At 37.4% G+C, this 21,989-nt stretch overlaps 1 protein-coding gene across 4 annotated transcripts; it reads left to right on the top strand.

The window, feature by feature from the left end:
- Positions 1-1,436: 1,436 nt before the first annotated feature.
- Positions 1,437-15,325, top strand: SPC25 (SPC25 component of NDC80 kinetochore complex). Of its 4 annotated transcripts, XM_008544392.2 has the most exons (8): positions 1,482-1,619; positions 2,176-2,230; positions 2,431-2,581; positions 2,679-2,744; positions 8,402-8,548; positions 9,845-9,949; positions 13,191-13,289; positions 15,038-15,325. In XM_008544392.2, the coding sequence occupies exons 3-8, from the start codon at positions 2,443-2,445 to the stop codon at positions 15,160-15,162; spliced, it is 681 nt and encodes a 226-aa protein (XP_008542614.1). In that variant the 5' UTR covers positions 1,482-1,619; positions 2,176-2,230; positions 2,431-2,442; the 3' UTR covers positions 15,163-15,325. The 4 variants fall into 4 exon arrangements, with proteins under 4 accessions (XP_008542607.1, XP_008542614.1, XP_008542624.1 ...); XM_008544385.2 differs by lacking the exon at positions 2,176-2,230 and having other exon boundaries at positions 1,437-1,619; XM_008544402.2 differs by lacking the exon at positions 2,176-2,230 and having other exon boundaries at positions 2,434-2,581.
- The last annotated feature ends 6,664 nt before the right edge of the window (positions 15,326-21,989 follow it).

Raw genomic sequence — 21,989 nt, 5'->3', positions numbered from 1 at the left:
AATAAAGAGTAAACAAAAAATAGTATCCATTATGCTGAAATTGAAGTTATTGTATTTGTGAAACATTGACAGATCATTAAATGGATAATGCTAAATAACCACACCTAACTGATTAATTAATTCAACCTGGATTGGGGTGGAAGTGATGTCATTATCCAGACAGCAGAACACATGTTTCCTTAAAATCAGGATTCTACGAGTAGTGTGATTGTCTTGTAATGGGGGCTATATGAATCCCCTCAGCTAAAGTTGGTATTCAATTGCAACAGTTTTTCTATTTCTTTGCTAACTTAAATTTTGTTCTATTTAAAGTCTTATTTATACGTGTTTTAATATGACAAGCTATCGCATAGGAAGTAAGTAGGATATAAATCATAAAAACAAGAAATCATTTTGAGTATTTACGTTATAGGGACCTATTCGAAGGCTCTTGCATTTATTCACTCTTTTAGTCCTCACACTGGGTATGCGAAGAAGATATTATTATTACCTTCACTTTACAGAAGAGGAAACTGAGGTCCGAGAGACCAAGCAAGTTGCCCACAGTCACACACAGTAAACGAAGGAGGCTAGATTTCAAACCCGGGCTGTCTTATTGCAGAGCTGGAGCAGGTAGCCACTGTGTAATTAATTAGAGAAGTAAACTGCCTACAGGACATTAACATTTGATTAATATCTCCAACAATAGCCTCTCAAACTCAACATATTAAAATTATAACTCATTCTACCTCTGTCTCCTGGCAACACCCCTCCCCCACACACCAGCTATACGGTGAAGCCAACTTCCATTCTGCCAGCGGTATCACCATTCTCTCAAACATCTGGGCTAAAAAGTGAATTACCTCTGACTTCCCCTTCTCCTTTTCGCTTTTATCTGCAACACAGCCAGTCAGAGAGGGCAGGTACCAAGAATCTTGACTATTCAAAGTTTTCTGTCACTGAGTTTCTACTGGGGCAGAGACTACTAGTACTAGGTACTGCCTTTTGATGTTTCTGTTTTAATTTACATGGTCAAAAACAGAGAATCAGGAAATTTTGGAAGTGTTAATATTAGAAGCCAATAAACAGTTATATTGCAGCCATTTCCCAGTGAAGAGTTATTGAATGATGAGACAAATTAAATAGTATTTTTATTCGCGTTATTATTTTTAATTAGCTTTTTTAAGCTACGGGTAGTATCAAAGAAGAGGGTATATACTTGGCCACAGAATACAATTAAAGTCCAATATTTATATTTGCTGCAGAACCTTTATTTGAAACTGATGAATGACCTGTCCTGACGAACGGCTGGCTAGTCTTTCAGGTACTAATACTTTCCGAAGCCAAGATGAGAGTCGGTAGTCTCTCAGAAAGAACTACAAATCCCAGAATGCCCTTTTCCCTGTCTTTTTCACGAGAATCCCAGAGGGCTAGATCAACCAATCCCTTCATGGAGAGACTTTGCTATCAGCCAATCAGGAGGCGAATGGGCGCCTGCAGGCGGGAGGAGGAAGGCGCCCTGGGTTTGAAATACGAAAGTTGGCGCGGCTGCGGGAGCTGGGTCTAGAGGCGAATTGTTAACTCAGATCTGTTCAGGTCTCGTGTGGGGAAGGCGGCGGGGCTCAGGCCTGCCGGAGAAGGTGAGGGAGGTGGGAGCTGGGCTGAGCTCCCCGAACCGCCTGTCGCGATAGGGGAAAGTGGGTTTGGGGGTGAATATGTGTTTTCGCGGGCGACAGCTGCGAAATGCACGTCTTGCTGTTTGGGCGTCTAGGCCTCGCGGGGTGGGCAGCGGCGAGGCTGAGGGGTTTTGTGTTACACCGAACGAGATGTCTGTGGCCCCTCTGGGAAGATTTTAGGTCATCGGGAAGGTTTTAGCGTTACAGAGAACCGGTGGGACCTGAGTCTTAAAGGACATCCTTTTACAGAGAACACTGAGGCCCAGGAGTGGAGGTGACTTGTACAGGTCCTAGACTAAACCCACTAAACTCCCACTTCCGTCTCCCTTTTACTGCTGCCTTTCCTGATCTGGAATGAGCGGGAGAAGCAGGGTAGATGTGTGGGGTCATACCGTGTGGGAGGGGGCCGGCCATCTGGGACCTGACGATCCGGGCTGGAATTGAAAGAGTCAGAGTTGAAGGGGCTTTAGAAGTCACCAGTTTTACTTGTGGGAAAACGGAGTTAATGTCATTTCCCCAGGGTCATAGAGCTTGTAAGTGTCCTGTGCAATTACCTTCCTAAGGATTCCCAGGAGGTAAGAGTTTCCTGAATTCTTCCTGAGCCTTAACCATAGTTAAGTCCAGGTGGCTTGATCTGCTTTGGGATATCTAGAGTTAAAAGTAAGTTGCTAACCATTTTCTAGCAAAAGTCATACTGCCGAGATATATGTGATTGGGATATGTGGTTGATACAATTTTAATAACTTAAAAAATACAGTGTGTGTTCTGTTTGTAGCAGTTTTACAAAATGGTAGAGGACGAACTGGCACTATTTGATAAAAGCATAAATGAATTTTGGAATAAATTCAAAAACACGGTCAGTGACACCTCCTGTCAGATGGTGGGACTAAGAGATGCCTACAAGGACTCCATTAAAGCATTTGCAGGTACCTAAAGTTAACTTGTAACATGCTGTTTCTGTTGTTCTTGTTTGTTTGTGTTATTTCACCTGAATTGAAACTTAAATTTCAATTTATCTTTCAGAAAAGCTGTCTGTGAAATTAAAGGAAGAAGAACGAATGGTTGAGTTGTTTCTGGAATATCAAAATCGTATGTGACAAGCTGTAGACCACAGAGTTTTTTTTAGATTAAACATCTTTATGAAATCCCTCATACAAATGAAACAATATTTTGTGTGTATGTGTGTGTGTATATATCTACATAGATTACAAAAATAATAAACATTTATGTATCCACAACCCAGATTAAGAAATAGAACATCCCATGTTATACCTTCCTTTTCTCCCACCTTCCAGAACTAACCTATCAATATTTTGTTTAGTATTGTGTTTTTGAATGTTATATAAGTGGCATCATTTTTGTATTCCATCCCTTCTTCACTCAGTGTTATTCTCCTTGTGAGATTCATCTTTGCTGATGTGTAAATGCCAGTATTTTTTTTTAATGAGTTTGTTTTCCCATTGGAAATCACAGACTTGGGTTCGAAAAGCTGGAGTTCTCTCAGCTTTGTGGGAGTATGGTTAGTAACTCTGACAGTTTTTATCCATATTTTTACTACTCTTCTTGCCTTCTCATTTCTGCCATTCTGGGTTGTCCAGAGTGGATCAGCAGTTTTTATTGAATTCTTGCATGCAAACCACAGATTTGTGGCCACAGGCCAAATTCCACTGCAGATACTAAAATTAGCAGCACCATGTTTTAAACACTAATAAATTAGAATGGCTTTGCATGGGGCATGTGTTCTCTAATTTGCCACAGTCCCTGATAGTTTCTTTTGCTTTGCTTTGCCCACTTTACTCATTGTCTGACCCCTGAGGGCATTTGATTTGGTAACCCCTGGTTGACTGTTATGCTAGACTTTTACCCATGTTTACTTTCTAAGCTGCCCTGAAGCTTCCATAGCCTATTACTGCCTCTCTTCTTCCCTCTGTAACCATAGCAGGAAGGAAAACCACTTTTGTTTGTGCGTGCATGTGTGCACATGTGTGTGTATGAGTGATATTGAGTTTGGGTCCTTTAAATACTCTTGGTTTATAGAATCCCTAGGGATTAGAAAATTAAGTTTGAAACTCAGTTTTTACTACTATGTGTCTCAAACTCTGCCCCCCCTTTTTTTTTGCTGGGGAAGATTCGCTCAGAGCTAACATCTGTTGCCAATTTTCCTCTTTTTTTTATGTGAGCTGCTGCCACAGCATGGCTGCTGACAGACGAGTCGTGTGGTTCTGTGCCCGGGAACTGAACCCAGGCTGCCAGAGCAGAGCACGCCAAACTTTAAGCTCGCTACCCTAGAGAAGGTCACATAGAGGAGGGTTAGGGAAGTTCATCAGGTTCAGTGCTATATTCTAGAAGAGGGGAACAGCATAGGAATGCGGCAGAAACATGAGAGTTTGTGGAGTTCTGGGATGACTCGAGTGCAGTGTGAATGGGGAGTGGCTGGTCAAATGATGAACTACATTGTATGTTGGGCAGAGGAATTTGGGCTTTGTTCTTCAGGAGACTAAGGAGTTGCTACGGGATTTTAACCTGGAAAATGGTATGGGATTTGTATTTCAGAAAAAGCACTGACAGTGTCATGCACAATAACCAGGGAAGTGAGATGGTGGGCCATAAAGAGACCAGTTAGAGGAACAAGCTAGTGCAGTAGTTCAGGCAAACAGTGAGGATGGTTTGGGCCAGTGACAGCACTGAGGAGGTAGGCTCACGACTGATGGCCTGGATGTGGGCTTGTGATGTGGCTGGGATGATTCCTTCTAACTTGGACTAGGTCAGTGGTGATGCATTTACTAAGTGAGGGGTTAGAAGAGATGGAGCATGTTTTCAGGGGTGGGAGGGAAACGTAGATGGGTTCAATTTTACATGTGTTGAGTGAATATGCCAAGTTACTGTGCCGTGGGCTTTGCAGGTGGAGATGTCTGGTAGGCAGTGGATCTGGAGGCCAGCCAGCAAAGTGGTCTTTGCTGAACATAGAGATTTGGGAGTCTTCATTGTATTTGCGGGTTGAAGCTATGGAAGAATGTGTAGAGTGAAAGGAAATAGCCTAGGATAGTAGTTAATATTTATTGTTTTTACTATATGCCAGGTACTGTGCTGAACTTTATATATACCATCTCTTGTCTCCATTTTCATATCAGTTCTCCAAAGAAGGTCTTCTTATTGTTATTCTCATTTCACCGATGAGATTACTCACTCAGAGAGAGTGAGACTTTTTTCCAGATCGTCAGATTGACTCAAGAGGCCTTGCTCACGCTCAATCGTTGCCTGCCTGTAATCTGAGAGGGAGGTAAATGGAAAGGACCAGGAAAGGCAGAATTAGAAACTGGAGAGCATAGAAGTAAGAGAAAAGACAGAAACTGGAATAGGAAGGAACCAAGACAGAGGGTGTCGTCAACACTGGGAAGTCACAGGTATATCCAGTAAGATAAAGCTGAAAGGCTCTCTGTATGTAGTCATTTGGAAGAAAATGACCTACAGTGAGCCGGTTTTAGTGGAGTGTTGGCAGAGGTCCCATTGGAGTTAGGAGATGAAGAAGTAGTGTGGAAGCTTAAATGGAAGAGATGGCAGCTACACTGGGACAGAGTGATATGGGTGAACTTTTCCTTTCATTTCTAAGGGTCCACCCTAAAATGAGCATGGTCATTTGCTGCAGGAAAGAAGTTGGAGGAGAAGCACATGTTGAAAAAAGCAGGAGATAATTAGGATAGAGGGAAAGGAATCTGGGTTATAGATTAGCCTTGGATTTGAAAAGGAGCAGCTGTTACTCTGGCAGGAGAGAAGCTGCTGATAAAGGTACGTTGTGGGAGTAGGGAAGATTGAGGGAGCTCATTCACTCCCCACGTATTTGTTAAGCGGCTACTCTGTCAGGTGCTCTTCTAGGAAGATAGAGAACAAATTAGCCAAAAATTCTGGCCCGCCTGGGACATGTGTTCCTTCCATTTATCACAAGGAGGAAGATCATCTATTGCAAGTGAGAAGTATCTGCTGTGGGCCACGCTCTTCAGTGATCTTAAATCCTGAAATCTGTACAAGACAGACAGTATCCCTGTTTTGCAGATGAAGAAATTGAGGCTCACTGAGGTTAGGAGACTTGCCTGAGGTCATACATTTTGTAGATAGAAGATCTAGGATTGTAGCCAAAATGTCTATGCTCCTTCCAGTGTACCTCACTGACCTTTCTCAGTGGCAAGAAAGCACAAGGGAGGGCTCCTATGCTGAGTAGTAGTGAAAGTTTGAACTATTGGCCCTGGAGAATGAGACAGCTGACTATATACTCTTAAAATAATAGCCACGCAATACCAAGGGCCCTTAGATTTATCTTGGGACAAATCCACACAGTTCTTCAAATGTTAGAATAGAGACACAGACGTGGGATTTATGTATCACTTAGGAGTTTAAAACTTTTTACATTATTACTGGATGCTCTGTGAGGCAAATAAATGGGGCAGCTATTGTTATCCATGTTTTACAAATGAGGAAAACAGTCGAAGTTGTGGTTTGACCAAGGTCCTTGGGTAATAACTGAGGCGGCTGATTGCAAGTGAGACCTTTTGACTTTAAATCTGCATCTCTTTTGTAGTATGAGTCTACTTAATTTCCTTTAAAAAGTAGAATTTTTCTTCCTAGTAATTCTAAGTTGTTTATTTTTAAGTTATACTTGATATAATATATAATCGTGTCCAAATTATTGGAAATACAGAAAAGTAAACAAAAAATATTACCTATAATGTTGAGAACCACATCAAAGTGACTTTCTAGTTTTTATTTCTTCTGTGCTATGTAGTTTTTTTAAAGATAATTTTGTTCCTAGTGTCTGTATAGCTTTGTGTGATTTTTTTCCTTTATCTACTTTGAGAGTATTTTCCCACATTACTAAATTCTTTAAAAATATATTCTACCTTCTTGACACACCATATTTTTTTAATAATTTACTTGTTTGACATTTAAGATGTTTTCAGCTTTTCACCATTATAAGTAACACTGAAAATAATTTTTGTATGTAAATATTTGCACACATCTTGTTTTCTTAGGGTAACTTTGTAAAAATGAAATTACTGAATCAAAGGACATGAATTTCCTAAAGAATTTTATTTTTCAATGTCAAAAATATCTTCCACCAGGACTCTAGTATTTTGCATTCTTTTCAACGCTAGCTATTCTTGTAAACATTATTGTAATAAATGAAAATTGGTATGTTGTTGCTTTATTTGCATTTCTATGATTGCTGCTGAGGTTAAATTATCTTTCATATTCATCAACCATCTGCATTCTGTGTTTCCTCTGTGTATTCCTTTGTTTTTTTCTTAGGAATTTATATTTTAATTTTATATTTATATTTTAGATTAAGAATAGTAACCCATTGTTGGGGGAGGAGAGTTTAATGGTCAGAAGCACGGCCTTTGCATCTAGGTCATAACTATTGGTTGCATCCTAGCAAAGAAAGCTTTGGGCCAGTGGCTCAACTGCTGTCTTTTCCCCCTTCTTTTAAACAAGAGACTAAGACCTACATAATAGTACTATTGTGAAACGTAAGTAAATCTCTATAAATATAAGGTGTTGAACAAAGTACCTAGATATAATAGAGTTTTATGTTTATTTGAATCAAATATGAATTTTTTCACCTGCATGTTAATTTTAAGTAGCCAGTACATGCCTTTCTCTGATTTCTTTTTGCCTTTGAGTAAAAAGATCTTTCCCCATGGAGTCAATTTTATATTCACAGATACTGCCTTTTAGGTTTTGTAAGATTTCGTTTTATATTTAAATATTTAATAAATATGGAATTTATTTTGAATTTTAGCACTGTTTAGGGAACAATCTACCTGTTAACTTATGATATTTTGCTTATCATTAATTTCCTAAAAGTACCAACATTTGGGAATGGTTTTTTTGTTTAACTCAGCTGTATGTCAGTTCTTCAACTATCATACCGCTATTGTATTAATAGTGTCACAATCTGGGATATTAAATCTAATAGGGCAAGTCTCTTTCCTTGTTAGTTTTTTTTACCATATTTTCTTAACTGTCCTCACCTGTGTATTCGTCAGATAAATTTTGTAATTACTTTTGTTAGACCCTCCCTTTCCCTTTCCTCCCATTTCTCTTAGGGCTGCACTAAACAGAAGTGAATTTGGGATATGTCAGCATCTTTATAATATTGAGAAGCATAAAATGTCCCTCATATATCCAGGTCACATATATGTCTCAGATGAGTTTTGCATTTTTTCGCATACAGAGCTTACATATTTCTTGATCTGGATTATTCTTGAATGTTTTGTTTCTTACCAGTGTAAATGAGATTTCCCCCTTCCTTCCTCCTTGCCTCCCTCTCTTCTTCCTTCCCTTCTTTCTCTCTTTTTGTCATGTTCCAGGATCATTTATATAGCAGTAGAATTAGCTGTTTCTTCAAGGCGCTATAAAGCCATCTTCCAGAGCTTGTCGTCTTTGGTGGGGTGTTTATTTATGTACTTATTTGAAGGGGAGAGCTGCAAAGGTCGTGACCTTCTGATTTTCTGTGTCTTGGTTTAATTTGCTATTCTCATTTTAAAAAGCATTTTTGTCTCTTATTTTCAAAGATAAATAGGAAAGAATAGGATTTTTTTTGTTCTTTTACAATGTTGAATCATTCGGAAACACTTATCAATTAAACCATTCTTTATTATCTTATGAAAGTCAGTATGTTGGTCTTTTCTTAGATACATGTCACAGAGCAAAGCATATGTATTCTAGGTAAAACTTTGTGCTTCTTACAGAGATCTGCAGGCAGAATAAGCTCATTCAAGAAAAAAAAGATAACTTGTTAAAGTTGATTGCTGAAGTAAAAAGCAAGAAGCAGGAATTGGAAGTACTGACTACAAATATCCAGGATCTTAAGGAAGAATATGCCAGGAAGAAGGAGAGTAAGTTTCCAGTGTACACATTTAAAACATTAATCTAAATTTCACAGTGGTGACGGTTCACAATTATTATGTGTATCTCTCCTTCTCTCCAGTATCTCAGGGGCATAGTCTACCACTCATCTCTGCACAGTGTCTGAAGTTAGCTAAGTGGGTTTTATTTTCTTTTGTTTTACTTAAAGGTTCTTTTGATTTCTATTAAAACCAGAGAATAATGAGATTGATATGAGAGTTTAATTAATCAGAGTGGGAGACAGTTTCACTAAATAAGATTTGCCTAGGAGAAGCCATAGTGTAATTTATGGAACAGATTTATTGATCACTCATTCTCTGCCAGGAGCTATTAAACAAGCTCCTTATGGCTGCAAAGCCTCTTTGTCTAAAAAACTTTCATATTCAAATAAGTACTCCCTTTCGAAAGGAGCCTCGTTCATCCACAAAGGAAGTAATCAATTCTCAAATCTCTTGAAAATAGCAGTTTGTTTTGTTAATGCTTTTTCTTACAGAGTTTGCATGCAAGTCTACATTATTCTTCTCATCTGCTAGGTATTACTTAGGGAATATTATGCTAACTTAAAAAAAATCTAAACTAGCATGAAATAAAGCTGACTTCTTGTAAGAAATACTTCTGTTTAAAAGAATGGAATATTTTTCCAGTAAAGCAATTGATATATTCCTGGCTAGCCAGAAAAAGCAGAATAGTATAAAGGAAATCTTTCTGTTTGTCTGTTAGCTAGGTTCGTACTTCATTGATTGGCTTGAGATTTAGTCATCAGCAAAGTCCAATTTCACCAGTCCTTACAAAGAGGATATTCTTGTCCTTACTGACTTCTTGAAATGGTGGTGGTTTGATCCAGTTTGGAAGATAGAGAAAACGAGACAGGCAAGGCATTCCTCTGAAGTGGCTGCTCCAGCTCTGTTTCAATATGGCTCCACTCATGTTGTCTTCTACACTTGGCTACGCAGAAAAAGCAAAATAATATAAAGGAAGTCTTTCTGTTTCTCTGCTAGCCATGCACATCCTTGGCCTATTTATTTGTGCTACTGCATAATAACATAAGACAAAACTTACTTCTCTCACTACCTGTTCATGTTTTCTCATGCAGTTTTTCTTTCCAACTTGAATGCACAGAAGCCCCTTTTGCTAATTGGTAGAGATAGAAACTGAATAAATGTAAGCAGATCATGTGCCTGGCATTATTTTTATAGTTGTTTTCAACTTTAAAAAAAATGAATTACATGAGCATTGATTGAGTGTTGTTTAAAATGTTTGATATTCTGTGTGTTTTTTAATCATAGCTATTTCCACTGCTAACAAAGCTAATGAAGAGAGGTTGAAAAGGCTACAGAAATCTGCAGACTTGTATAAAGATCGACTTGGACTAGAAATTCGGAAAATTTATGGTAAGTATATTAATGTAGGTAAAACATAGGAGATTAGAAAAGTATGTGTTTTCTTAAGTAGAGGACAATTTAAAAAATATTTTCAACTAAAATAATGATCGCGTTGTTAACTTTTTAGAAAATAGGAAAAAGTTACAGAATGCTTATCACCCTTACATAATTACTGATGTCTTCGTTATTTATCATCCAGTATTTTGATAAATGTATTTTAGGCATAGTTGCCAAAATGCAAATAATTTTTGTTTCTTGTTCTTACTGTCATTGTATGATTAGCATTTCTCTGTTGCTATAGCCTTCAAAATGATAATTTTAAAATGGTGATATGATAATTCATTCCATTAATATAGCATAATTTATTTAATTTTTTATCTATTATTTAACACATGTGTTGCTTCTAACCTAACTTTTGGATTCTGCCACTATTTCAGTTTTAGAAATACTACAGTGAACATAGACGTCTTCATTTCTTTTGTATAATTCCCATGGAATTCCCGGAAACAGACTACTGGGTTAAAGCATGTGAATATTTGTATGTTAGTTACATGTGTATGTGCTAATTTACAGCAATACCTGTTGTGCTGGGAGTCCCCAAGATCACCCTCAGGTTTGGTGATTCACTGGAAAGATTTATAGGACTCAGCATGTAGTCCTGTTCATGACTAAGACTTATTGAAGTAAAAGGATACAAAACAAAATCAGCAACCACCCCCCCCCCCCCCGCCCCCGAAAAAGGCACATGGGGCAAAGTCCAGAGAAAACAAGCTTTTCAGGCACAATTTTCAGGAGTCCTAACTCAGTGGACCCACAGAGGACATGCTTAATTTCTTCAGCATCAAATTGTGATAGTGCATGTGAAGCGTTGTCTACCAGAAATGCTCATTAGACTCTGGAAGCTTGTGCTGGTTTTCCCTGGACTTCACCCTATGTCTTTCCCCTTTGCTGATTTTACTGTATCATTTCTCTGTAAGAAATCGTAGCCCAGAGTACAACCGTATGCTGAGTCCTATGAGTCCTCCTGGTGAATCTTCACACCTGGGTGGTCTGGGGGCCTCTGACACACCAGCCAAGGACCAACCTTGCAAGCAGGCCTTTCTGAGGTTCCAGAGATGACGGTCTCAGTCTTGCTGTGTTAACTCTTATGACACCTGTCTACAACGTAAAGAGTACCCATTTCATTGTAGTCTTGCCAGAATTATAGTTTTTAAAATTTTTGTTCTAAATATAAATATCAAAATATAAATAAAAAGTTTTATTTTTGGCAATTGACTAGATGTAACTGGCACTTTAGGAATGCATTTCTTTGATTATTAATAGGTGACCATTTCTTTCCTGATTATATTTCTTTCTTTGATTGTTTGGGCCTTTTATTCATATATCTATTAGTCTTGGTCTTTTTCCTATCTGTTGGAATGAGTTTTTAATAAAAAATATTAACCTTTTGATTAGAGGAGAAGTTTTGATCCGTTGGACTCTTGGTATATATTCACTGTCATCCTGAGATGCTTTTTGTTTTGTTTAGTTTTGTTTCAAAACCAGTTTTAAAGCATTAAAATGTTTTTTGGATTTAAAGTAGAACTTTCTCATAGCCCTCAAAGTCAGGAAATAATGTTTTAAAGAAGAAATAATACAAATTAAACCCTTCATTTTGCCTAACTGAATATCTTATAAAGTCTTCTTTTCTTGGCATGCATCTCTCCCATTGCTATTAACAGTTTAAAAAATCTGGTGTACTGACGTGATTGTTTCATCTTGAATTTAAATGCAAGACAACTTTTCAAAGTTTCTGAAGACTTCTTTTTATAATTAAAAGCATTTTTTATAAGATTTCCTATTTAGTTTTGCATAAAAACTAAAATACAGGTGAATTTCTACTTTGTGGCTGCCAGTTTGAATTTCTACCAGGCATTTACTTCTTTGTGAGCATTTGGAGGTCTTTTGGAAAATAGGCTTTAAGTCCAGACAACCATGTAGAAAAAGTCAAATTAAATTTGTTTGACAATACATTTTATTTATTCACGGCAAAATATATATAACATAGAATTTGCCATTTTAACTATTTTTTATTGTGCAATTCAGTGGCGTTAATTACATTCACAGTGTTATGCAACCATCGCCACTATCTATTTCCAGAATTTTTCATCACCATAAACAGAAACTGTGCCCATTAAATAATAACTCCTCATTCTCCCCTCTCCACAGCCCTTGATAACCTCTGATCTACTTTCTCTCTCTACGAATTTGCCTAGTCTAGGTATTTCATATAAGTGGAATCATATAATATTTTTCCTTTTGTGTCTGACTTATTTCACTTAGCATAATATTTTCAAGGCTCATCCATGTTGTAGTGTATATCAAAATTCCGTTCTTTTTTATGACTGAATAATATTCCGTTGTATGTATACAGATTTTGTTTATCCATTCATCTGTTGGTGGACACTGGGTTATCACCTGTGGCTGCCGTGAATGCTACTACTATGAACATCGGCGTATAGTTATCTCAGTCTCTATCTTCAATTCAATAGAATTTCTGGGTCATATTGTAATTCTTTATTTAAACTTTTTTGAGGATGCCAAACTGTTTTCCACAGCTGTAGCACCATTTTACATTCCCCCCAACAATGTACAAGGATCCTAAACTCTCCACGTCTTCACCAACACTACTCTTTTCTTTTCTTTCCTTTTTTTGTTTTGTTTTGTTACAGCCATCCTTGTAGGTGTGAAGTGGTATCTCATTGTTGTTTTGGTTTGCATTTCCTTAGTGATTAGCGATGTTGAGCATCTTTTCGTGTACTTATTGGCTGTTTGTATCTGTTCTTTGGAGAAATATCTATTCAAGTCCTTTGTCCATTTTTGAATTGGGTTGTTTTTGTTGTTCAATTGTAGGAGTATTTATATTTCCTATATATTAAACTCAGATATATAATTTGCAAATATTTTCTCTCATTCTGTGGGTTATCTTTTCACTCTTGGTAGTGTCCTTTGAAGGGCAAAACTTTTTAATTTTGATGAAGATCAATTTATATGTATTTTTTTCTTTTGTTGTGCTTTTGGTGCCACATTTAAACCACAATGCATTTTAAAACTAATTTGTAACTTGGACCTTTGGAGACATTGGTTAAGTGAATATATATACTTAGCAGTGTAGATATTGATCAGAGACGGAAGTAAGAAAGCTCTTCTCCATTGAAAGCTTAGCACAATGAAATATTCTCATGCTAAATAATTTAATCTCTTTTTTCAGGTGATAAATTGCAGTTTATATTCACTAATATTGACCCTAAGCATCCTGAGAGCCCATTTATGTTTTCCCTGCACCTAAATGAAGCAAGGGACTATGAAGGTATGTGCTCCTATCTCCTAACTGGTATTTAAGATTGGTGTCCCAAAATGTTATTTGAATCAGAATATAAAGTTATACGAAGGAAAGTAATGGTCCCACAAGCTATTGCTCTCTTTTTCAGTCTTGCTTCTTGAGACATTGTCTTCTAAAGGCTGTGAGTATAGTTTTGATTTATAGATAGTGTCTAGGGGCCTTAATAAATAACTTCTCTTCAGGATGGCACAGTACCACAGTGGCTGAAAAGTCTGAAAGACAAAAGATCCCTGAATTTCATGTGCAAGTGTGAATTAACCTTCTAGGGAACTTAAAACAAGGCTAAAGCTATAAGGGATATGACTGCTTAAATGTGAATATTATAATTTGTCCAAGTAGGTGATTTTAAAATTAAATGTTAAATCATCAGAATGTGATAAGTTGTTTTCCAAAAAATAAATTAAAAAAAAAATTATCCTGTCCTGAAAATCCTACGTATTGATAATTTAGCTTAGTTGCTGATTCTGCAGCAGGTCAGAGGTCTTTAGTGTATGGGGAATGCATATGGTTGGTGAACAAGAAGAGAATGGAAATATATTTATCTCTTTTTTTATTCTTCTAATGCCCCGTTTAAAGTAATCCTTAATTTATTGGAATTCATAAAAATGGTTCTGAGCTCTTTGTACCTCTGTTCTCATCTTGAAGCATTTATGATAGCACTCAGGAGAACTGCTGTCACTCTCTAAGGTGCCCTCGTGACTCAATTCATATTCTGATGGAACTTATATTTTAGGAATCTAATTCAGGTACAAATTTTTTTCTCTCTAGGTAAATATCTTCTATCTAATGAGTGCTAAATTTTAAAAAGCAAACCCAAAAAACCTCTTACCTAGCATTTCAATTTTCTCCAAATTGGATCTCCTCTATTGTTAGATAGTCTCATAATATTTGATAGAATCCACAGTATAAATTTTGAACCAGGTGCTCTTTGCCATTCTTTCTCTGCTTTGGTCCTGGGCCTTGTAGTCTAAGCAATCTCTACCAAAGAGCTGGAAATCTGATAGGGGCCAATTTCTTCCCCTTGGACAAAGGACAAGACCGATAGTAGGAAAGGCTGGATCATTCTTTTCCTTTGACCACCCTCACTGGAGACCTGCTCCCAGTATGTACCAGCTGGTATGACTACATATGAGGGCCATACTGGTCTTTGTGACTTTGAGTCTCATTTGCTTAGTAAGCCCTGTAAACACCACTTTTGGAATAGCTAATGACCTCCATTTCACTTGTAAAACTTGAGATATTTCTCTCCATAGTTGTACGTTATTAAGAGTTGCTATTGAAAGTTGTTCTTTTTTTGATCCAATGGTCATAAACTAGAAGTCAGACTAAAGTTTTGCAAGGAAAACTGACTTAGTTAAAACAAACGAAAAAACCCCTGACTGTTAAACAGTTTAAGTGGTTAAAACAAAATGTATAGAAGAGGTGATGGAAAATGGCATTCTGTTCTGTATCACTAAGATCTTCAGTCCCTTGACTACCATCTGTTTAAATTTTAAAGCAAGATTATAGTACTTAACATTTGAATATTTAGAGATTAAAGAAAGGAAAGGTCCAAAGAAAGTTAGGATATGAAAATCAAGTGTCTATATCATTCTATGCTCAAAGCAGTTCGTTAAAATGAAATGAGTTGACTCAGATGAGAGTATTTAAATTAGAAATGCTTCTCTTCCATAAAAAATCTCATTCTAATTGTCTTCTGTTTCCCTCCCTTCTAGTGTCAGATAGTGCTCCTCATCTGGAGTGCCTGGCAGAATTTCAGGAGAAACTAAGGAGGACCAACAATTTTTCGGCTTTTCTTGCCAACGTTCGGAAAGCTTTTACTGCTATGGTTTATAATTAATGTAAATAGTATATAAAAATTGTTTATTTTTCTTTCCTATCGTGTATCTCTTTTAAAAAGAATTTTCATTATTCATTATTTGTCTGTAATCTTTTTGTATTTTTGTAACATTTCTGTGTGCTGTTTTCTTTAAATTATTTTAATTAAAATCTTAGGACAGAAACTTTATAAAGTTAAATATGTTCTTTTTAAAATGAAAGATAGCGGGGCTAGCCCTGTGGCCTAGTTGGTAAGTTTGGCGCGCTCTGCTTCAGTGGCCCGGGTTTGGTTTCTGGGGGCAGGACTACATCACTTGTCAGCAGCCAGGCTGTGGCAGCGACCCACATACCAAGCAGAGGAAGATTGGCACAGATGTTAGCTCAGGGTGACTCTTGTTCAGCAAAAAAAGAAAGAAAGATAGTATAAAAAATATGTATATATTTGTATATATATATATATTTAATGGCAGGCATGGGTAGTTTATGGCTAGCCCGGGAATGGGGATTTGTGCAATCTGCACTGTGTCTCAGTGATTTCCAAGCTTTTGAACGTCACAGACTAGTCATATTAAAAATAACGAGGAGGGTGGGACAAGCCTAGAGTTGGGCAGTTTTTGAAATGTGCTTCACAAAATGAATAGTCATCCTAATATCATAAAGGAAAGAATATTTTTATCTCACACCAAGGTGGATCTTCAGTTAAAATAAAGGACAAACCTTCATATCAGAAGAAGATTGGCAGTATTCTACTAAGACATCTAGAAAAGGATCTAATTTTGAAAATCCAAATGTGGGAAATTTACAACCAGTTTCCATTTTGTAATATTTATGGTCTGGATGTAAGTTTGCCATTTTTGGAGTCTCCAACACAGACCACAACGCAAGTATCCACTTCTAGGGTTGCGTTTTTGTCACCATTCTTTCCTTGTGAGTTTGGTTTTATTTAGGTATGTTGGCTGTAATGGAAGTCACATAATACTATTTCAGGATATCGTGGAACCTAAAAGCCGTGAAACATTGGCCTCCGTGCCTCTAGTTCCTTCTGTCTTCTCCCTGAAGTCTGGAAAAAAGTTCAGGCCAGTTGTCTAGTTAGAATAGGAAAGGAATATATATTTTTTTTTATGGTAAATATTTTTATTGTTAGTTTTATCAGAAAAACTTGTATGACAATTTCTGATGCATAAGTTTATCAGAGCCAGAGATGATCATTTCTTCTAGAAAAGCAACCCTCTGAGGTTAGAATGGAAGACAAAGAAAAAACAGATTTCACTTTAGAATTTACTGTCACCAAGCCCTCAGCAGCACAACTCCTTTATATATCACTTGAACATTACATAGCAAGTCATCAACAGAAAACAGACCAAAAACCTTATATCCTTACTCTTCCAGTCAATCATCAAATTTTCTTAGATCTCTGAAAACACGAAAATAAAAATCATTTCAATAACAGCATCCAAACACCATAGACGTTGTAATGAGGTGCAGCAGTCCAACTTTAGGCCTCCTATTGTCCAGATTTCAGCTGAAATAGCCTCCATCGGTTTCTTAGATTTTATCACCTTGTTTGGGAGGCCTGGCCTTGCTGGGCCTCAACAGACTACAACACTAAACACGTTAATGATCTATACTGAGAATGCGGTGTGAGTGGGTTTCTAACTCTTCGGGGACTCGAGTGGGAAGATGACGCACCCCGTGAACACAGCCGAGTGCCCCTGGGTCGTCCCTGAGCTGGGCTGTTTGACACAATCACTTTTCCTCAGAGGCCAAAGTCTGCGGTTTGATCTTCCTGGCGGCTTCCAGAACAGAATCCACGTTTAGGAAGGGAATATTTTAACGGGGAGGAGAGTGAGTAAACTATCCAGCTTTCCTAGGCAGACCTTCGCATTTGGCCTTATTGTTTGACATACCTACATTTAAATGAATACATAAAACCATATCAAAACCCAACTTTGGTTTTTGTGGATGTAGCTTGATTTGGAGCTCAGATTCTATCAGCTATTTCTTGTAGGATTCTTAGCTCTTTCTTCTGGGTTGAGTCTCCATGTGGTGGAGCTCAGCAATTTCAAGCTCATCCCAATCCCTGAACCAATCACTGTGGATTGGGGGGTAAGTACATGCCTTGGATTAGACTAGATCCCCATGAAACCCAGTTGTGGAGGTAGATTAACCTCAGCAACTGAGTTAAGAGTGGGGATGTTACAGTTCTCTAAATAGAAAGAGACTAGATGTTTGGCATCAAAAAATAACAGATGACTGCTAGAGTCAGTACATATTTACTGAAATCCCTGTTGAAATATATCCAAGGAACAAACATCAAACTTAAGATCTTCATTCACTGAAACTAGAGAAAGACCATGTCTCATACCACAAACTCTTGATGATACAATGTTTTGAACCACAAAGTGAGAAGGCACCAGCCATTGACGTGGCTTGCTTTAGTAAGAAATTCTGAAGGATCCTTTTCACCTGCAAGTTAGAGAAATGAAGATTGGGGATGAGAGAATAAATGGGGAGCTCCCCACTTAGGGTCCATTTCTCCTCAACGACAGCCATTCTTAACTTGTAACTGGTGGTGGAGTTGGGGCAAGATCTGGAAACAAGACCATGTAGCAGGAGAATCACAAAAGCGCAGTGTAAGAACCAGCTTTGCTGCTGGGATCCAAAGTCAAATGTACAAAGAAAAATGCACAATCATACCAAAAAGGGCCTTCAGCCATAGAACTTGATAGAGATTTCTCAGCTGGGAAGTAAATTCACTCCATAATTGGAATTGGTTAGGACTGGCCACTTTAGAATAATAATTAATACTTTTTTAGTCTTTCTTACGTGCCCAGCACTGTTCTAAGCCTTTACACGTACTACTTATTTATAGTCCCTCAGCAACCTGTGAGGTAGCTACTATCCATAACCTTGTCCTACAGGTAAAGAATCCAAGGTACAGGGTTTCAGTAACTTCAAGTCACCCAGCTGGTAAGTGTTAGAGTTGGGATGCAAACCTAGGTGGCCAGGCTGGCACCGAATCCACGAGCTTCACCTTGACTACACCTTATGGCTTTCCATGCTGTACTGTGGGGGGAGTATGAAGACAAAGTTCTTAACAAAGATTCCAAGCAAACTTGAACTTCTGTAATATAATTTAGCCTTTGTGTCTCTATAGAAGTATAATGACTAAGAGGAAAAAGGTAAACTGTTTTGAAAGCAGAAGATTATGTTTAGATCCTTAGGAAATAACTTCACTAAGATGACGAAGCAGCCACAGATCTCAGGGAAACACTGAGCAGGGTGCCTGGCCTTTAGAGCCCAGAGGGCTCACTGAAAACAGCCTCTGGTCGTGTAGACTACAGTCATCAACCCAGGTTTTTCTGGAAACGGTTGATGCAGGGCTACTGACTTGTAAGTCTTCATCTGGTCAATCACATACAAACGTCCTAATTTTGAGGTTTACTTTGTGCCAACCTAGGAATATTCTAGAGGTGATATTATTAATGTATTAGCTTAAAACTTAAAGTTGATACATTCTGAAAATTGTACTTTGGATGATGGAAATACACACGAAAGGCAATTTGACCTATCCTATTAAACTTGCTCTTTTTATACATTGTATTTAAGATGGTATGTTGTAAAAATGAAATAATTTGAAGCATTTAAAATCTGCCTGATACGGAAATAAAGCACAAGATACAAGATAAGAGATTTTCTTAAATGGAAAAAAAAAATATGCACAAATAGTAAAACATTGAAATGGAATCTAAATGGGGTCAACTAATCAGGTCCACATTTTTTTAATAAAATGGAACAATGAGATCTCTAAATTCAACCACTATTTAAGTTAAAAAAAACAAAGCAGCACAAAATCTGCTAAAGTATTCTACTAATAGATTTGAAGTTCTGATTTCCAGGCTAGTGAGGACTAAAAAGTGTTGCTTCTCTTCCAATTCAGAGAATTCCTGAACAGAGACCATTAGTTATGTTTCAGTTTGTCTACCATGACAATAGATTGCCTATTTGGCTATCACATAGAGTAGTGTCTGGCACATAGTAGAAGCTTAGGAAATATTTCTTAATGGTAAACACATTTCTAGACTCAATAGAAAATTATTTAATGGGAAATCAAAATTATACCTTTGTGGGGCCGTCCCTGTGGCCAAGTGGTTAAGTTCGCATGCTCTGCTTTGGAGGCCCAGGGTTTCACTCGTTCAGATCCTGAGTGTGGACCTAGCACCACTCATCAAGCCATGCTGAGGTGGCGTCTCACATAGCACAACCAGAGGCACTCACAACTAGAATATGCGATCATGTACTGGGGGCTTTGGGAAGAAGAATAAAAAATTAAAAAAAAAAGATTGGCAACAGTTGTTAGCTCAGGTGCCAATCTTAAAAAAAAAAAAATTACACCTTTGAAGAGGAGCTGACTTATTCTCAGGCATGTTGCTCAAGTGTTCAGCCATTCCTAGAAAGTAAAAATGGCTCTACTGGCAATTCTTGACTTAATGACAAGCTGAAAGAGAGCAAGATTCTTTCTGAATAAAGACAAGGGCTTTTTCTAAGTAGAAAAATTGTCCACCAGCTAAGTAAGTAAACTGGAGCAATTTAATATCAGCTCCTTTCTTGGTATTGTAAATATGTGGTGGTGAAAAGTATGAACAATGTACAGTGTGGTATGATGTGAAGAATGTTTAGAGATTAGACATGTTCTCCTCTTCCCTTGGCAACTGAGAAAGCTGGAAGTAGCAGCTGGGGATAAGGTCTAACAAATGGAAAAACTTCAAGGAAGAAGTTATTTTACTCAACTTAGTAGATTTATGAATTTGGAAAAGGACGCTATTTAAAATTCAAATAAATATGACCTGTATAATGGTAAATCTTGAGTACTCTAACTTGTTTTGTGAAAAATTCTGTTCAACCATAATTCCATAATTCAGCCAGAATACCAGCATCAACATGTTTTGTGGACAAACTTGAGAATTAAGATCTGGTCCAATCTTTGCTCTACTATTAAAATTGATACACAATCTTGGGCAAGTCATTTAACCTTTTTGAGCATCAGTTATCTCATCCGGCCATACAGCACTATGTGTAGTTTCCCAAACTTGCTATTTCCCTTTTTTTGTTGATCAGGCCAAGAAAGTTTTCTTCTATTCTCAGTTAACTAAAAGTAATTACCGTGAATGTTTGTTGAATTTTATCATGTTTTTTTGCATCTACATAGATTTTCATCTTGAATCTGCTAATGTGGTAATTTATATTAATAGGCTTTTTAAAAAATATTAATCTTGCCTTCCTGGAACAGATCCAACTTAGCCATGATGTACAATCTGTTTTGTGTGTGTGAGGAAGATTGGCGCTGAGCTAACATCTGTGCCAATCTTCCTCTATTATCTGTGGGATGCCACCACAGTGTGGCTTGATGAGCGGTGCCAGGTCTGCGCCTGGGATCTGAACCCACGAACTCTGGGCTGCTGAAGCAGAGCACTCGAACTTACCCACTACACCACCGGGTCGGCTCATGTGCATTCGTTTTTTTTAAATAGTGTTGGATTCAGTTTGTGAATATTTAAAATTTTTACATCTATAGCCATAAACGAGATGGCTTATAATTTTCCTTTGTGTATTAACTTTGTCTGATTTTGTCATCAAGGTTATCCTAGGTCCTAGACCCTTGAAAATAGTTGTGTCCCCCTTTCTTTCTGTTTCCTAAAAAAAGTTTGAATAAGATTATCTGTTTTTGAACTCACATATAAAACTATCTGGGACTGTGTTTTCTTTGAAGGGGAATTTTTTAAAACTACTCATTAAATTTTTTGATAGTTATTAGATTATTCAGTTATTCTATTTCTTTGTGAGTTGAATTTTGGTAATGCATATTTTTTGAGAAATTTGTCTCTCTTGCTTACCTTTTTTGCAAATTAGTAAAGTTGTTGAGTACCTAATTTTAGCTTTTAGTTATCTTCTGCATCTGTAGTGTGTCTGCTTTTTCCTTAGAAATAACATTTATTATGCCTTTTTCTCTTCATCTCACAGAGGTTTGCTCAATTTATTAATCCTTTCAAAGCTTTGTTCAGTCTTTTATTTTGTTTTATAGTTCATTAATTTCTGCTCTTTTCGTTTCTGTTACTTTCTTTGGGTTGATTCTGCTGTTGTTTTTGTAAATTCATAATTAAGATGCTTAGTTCATTAATTTTAGCCTTTCTCCTTTTCCCTATAGCACTTTTTTAGCTGCTTTCCTGGAACTACAGGTTTTAACATGTAGTAACTTTCTTACTTTTTATTTCTAACATCTTCTAATTTTCATTGAGATTTCTTTGGTCATGGGTTATTTGGAAGTTTGTGTGTGTGTACATGCACGTATGGTCATATGCATGCAGGCACACACATGTATGTGTTCTCCAAATGCATTGGGTTTTTTTCAATTATCTTTTTTTAAATAATTTTTTGAAGCTTCCTTTTATTTGTTTGTTTGTTTGTTTATGTGTGTCCCTATGCCCCCTGTAGTGTACATTTGTCCCATTTGTAGACACCCTTCTTCTTCTTTTTTTTTTTTTTTGGTGAGCAAGATTCAGCCTGAGCTAACCTCTGTGCCAGTCTTCCTCTATTTTGTACATGGCTCACTGCCACAACATGGCTGCTGATGAGTGGTGTAGCTTCCCTGCAGGAACTGAAACCAGGCTGCCCAAGCAGAGCACGCTGAACTTAAATCACTAGGCCATGGGCCTGGCCCCTTAATAATTTATGACTTACATTGTGGTGAGACAATTTCTAGAGACTTGCTTTGTGGCCTAGTACATGATCACTGTTTGTATATGTGTGTTTTCCAGTTGTCAGGGACAGCACCTTCTAATCTGCCTGCAG

This window comes from Equus przewalskii, chromosome 17 (genome assembly GCF_037783145.1).
Source record: "Equus przewalskii isolate Varuska chromosome 17, EquPr2, whole genome shotgun sequence".
NCBI lineage: Eukaryota > Metazoa > Chordata > Mammalia > Perissodactyla > Equidae > Equus > Equus przewalskii.
This window is presented reverse-complemented; position numbering and strand designations above follow the sequence as displayed.

What these genes read in the sequence shown, in the direction of transcription:
- SPC25 (XM_008544385.2), top strand. Translation starts at nt 2,443, where the DNA reads ATGGTAGAGGACGAACTGGCACTATTTGATAAAAGCATAAATGAATTT. An exon ending in ATATGCCAGGAAGAAGGAGA is followed by an intron (nt 8,549 to 9,844) that starts GTAAGTTTCCAG and finishes TTTTAATCATAG; the next exon opens with CTATTTCCACTGCTAACAAA. An exon ending in AGAAATTCGGAAAATTTATG is followed by an intron (nt 9,950 to 13,190) that starts GTAAGTATATTA and finishes CTCTTTTTTCAG; the next exon opens with GTGATAAATTGCAGTTTATA.